The 2,702-nt window shown below is 35.1% G+C and overlaps 1 protein-coding gene across 1 annotated transcript; it reads right to left on the bottom strand.

Moving 5' to 3' along the window:
- Nucleotides 1-1,171: 1,171 nt before the first annotated feature.
- Nucleotides 1,172-2,098, bottom strand: LOC147700772 (olfactory receptor 5V1-like). Its single transcript, XM_086928479.1, has one exon. The coding sequence runs from the start codon at nt 2,096-2,098 to the stop codon at nt 1,172-1,174; it is 927 nt and encodes a 308-aa protein (XP_086784605.1).
- Between the last annotated feature and the right edge of the window lie 604 nt (nt 2,099-2,702).

Here is a 2,702-nt window from a genome sequence, read left to right as displayed (position 1 = left end):
ATGCAAGAAGACATGCTCCATCTGTTATGCTCCTGTGAGAAAATGCTAGAGGAGCGGAAACTTCTTTTGAGATGCCATTTCATCCGACATGGGTAATGCACACAAAGGAGCGCAGCTCTCACCTGTTTTTCATCTCAGGACCCTAAGCTGAGCTGCAGCCTTGAAAATTCTTAAAGGCAGTGCAGCAAAAAATGCCCGGACTTGATTTTTGAACTGATCTGTTCTCAACCTGTTAAAATCAGAAACTATATCTACTGTCTAAATACTGGTGTGATAAATGAAAGGTCAACACGTTTTATAATTAGGATGAACAGAACAGCAATGCCCACACCATGCTTGTTTTAAAACATATGTGATTTTATATTGTGTTTTATCTTAATTCATATTTTGTATTGTATTGCATTGGTTGTAATTAACTGTGCAAATACAAATTTACTATCACTGTATACAACACACTAACCTGAATATTATTCTGATATTGATTTTTAAAGTCAAAGATACTGTACAATTTATATGATCCTGTATTCCCTCCAAATCAGCTCACTGGGAACCACAAAACAATTTTGTAAGACCAGCGTTTAGGCTTCCGGCACTACCATTCTAAAGAATTGGTTAAGATGTTTCTGATTATATAAAAAATGGATAGTAATTTCTCTAACTTATTTTGTTTTATTTGTATACCTTTCTTAAGTGGAATTTTGATCCATATTTTGAAATCATTAAATCATTGCGACTTAAGAAAGGTACACGCTCAATATGTGGAAAACTCCAATTCATGTTACTCTAATACAAAGCCTGATTATAAACCTACTGATTTATTTGTCATGCACCTTGAAGCATGCATTATGGAGTGTTCCATTAAAAATGAATTCATTGAAAATAAATTTAGCTGCTTTGGAAAAATCTTTTTTTACCAATAGTAAATGGTATCTACGTCCCTTAACAAAGTGTTTCTTTTAAAATTCACATCTATTGTTTAACGATATAAAATTGTTGCAATAAGATAAAATACATATCGTAATCAACATTAACATTTGATAAGAAGAGAAAAAAATAAAGATCAAATATAAGCCATGAACAATGGCAGACTATTGGTTTTTATTTTTTCTTCATCCTCTTCATTTAAATTAAGGTGAAATTTAAAACATACATTTTGTATAGTTATTGCAGTTTATGCTTTGTTTTTTTTCTTCTTCAGGGCATTTTTAAATTCTTTGTTTTTCAGGCTGTAAATGATGGGGTTACATAGTGGAGTAACAGTAATGTATGCCAGTGATGCTATCTTATTGTAGTTCATTGAATATGTTGAAGATGGTCTTAGATACGTAGAACACACAGACCCATAGAACAAGATAACAACAGTTAAATGGGAACTGCATGTGGAGAAAGCCTTTTGTCTCTGCTGCATTGACTGGAGTTTTAGTATGGCTGAGATGATGCTGATGTAAGATGTGATGATTAAAAGAAATGAAATCAATGCCACTGTAGCCCCAAGAAAATAGCTCAATGCCTCAATAATGAGAGTGCTGGTACAAGAAAGCTTCAGAAGGGCTGTCACATCACAGAAGAAGTGGTTGATTTCATGTGATGCACAGAAGGAAAGCCCAGAAATGAGTACTGTGTGTGGAATTACATCCATGAGACCAAAAACCCAGCTTCCAGCTGCAAGTCGAAAACACACATCCTTATTCATGATTGTTGTGTAACGTAAGGGATTGCAAATGGCCACATATCGGTCATATGCCATGACTGCTAGTAGAATGAATTCTAATGTCACCATTGCCATGAAAAAATATACCTGCAGGAGGCAATCAGGTAAGGAAATATAGGTTTTGTGTTCAAAGAAGTGGGCCAGCATCAGAGGAAAAATGATTGAGGTGTATATTATATCAAGAAAAGACAAATTTGTGAGGAAAAAATACATTGGAGTATGTAGATGTAAAGTGCCATATATTATTGTCATTATAAGAATGTTTCCCACTAACGTTGTTGTGTAAATCAGAACAAATGCAACAAAAAGAGGAATTTGCATCTTTGGATGATCCGAAAAGACCAATAGGAGAAAGCCTTCTGCACTGGTCACATTGGCTGCCTCCATTTCTTCAGTGATTCAGCAGGCTTGGATTAGAAGATACTGTGCAATAAAAGAACAATGAGAATTTAAAGGATGTTAAAAGATGTGAGGTGAGGCAAGAATTGTGGGCCATTCAATATGTTAATCAAAATGAAATGCATACTGGAAAAATGATAACATTTCTACTAGTGGCTAGACTCACTAACAGTGTCAACAATTTGAGTTACTCTCTGAATGTAACTCTGTGGTATGCTATCTTTATTTATCAGAGCAAAGGTCATAAGATTGTGTTTACCCATACATACATGAAATAATTAATCCACCAACAAAACCCCTTTGAAGTATCATGAAAGACACTGCATGGCCGTAATGACCCACTTTGAGATTCTTTCAGATGTTGACTTCCTTGTACTAGAAAATTCACAAATCTTCTCATGACCTATGCCCCTCTTCATTTATGAAGGGACATCATTAATCATGCTTTATGTCATTTCGTTCAGTGGCACCTGCTGCATAGGTGGCACTAGGGTGTAGGCCCACTAACAATACCTAAATGAGAGTAAATGTTTTTTGCAGCTTGACTTGAGCAGCTTAAAGAAAAACACATAAGGTGCAAGATCTGTCATTT

This window comes from Lissotriton vulgaris, chromosome 7, assembly GCF_964263255.1.
Source record: "Lissotriton vulgaris chromosome 7, aLisVul1.2, whole genome shotgun sequence".
NCBI classification, from domain to species: Eukaryota; Metazoa; Chordata; class Amphibia; order Caudata; family Salamandridae; genus Lissotriton; species Lissotriton vulgaris.
Note: the sequence above shows the minus strand (reverse complement) of the source record. Positions and strands in the feature narration are given on the sequence as shown.

Excerpts from the sequence above, each read along its gene's own strand:
- LOC147700772 (XM_086928479.1), bottom strand. The coding sequence starts at position 2,098 with ATGGAGGCAGCCAATGTGACCAGTGCAGAAGGCTTTCTCCTATTGGTC.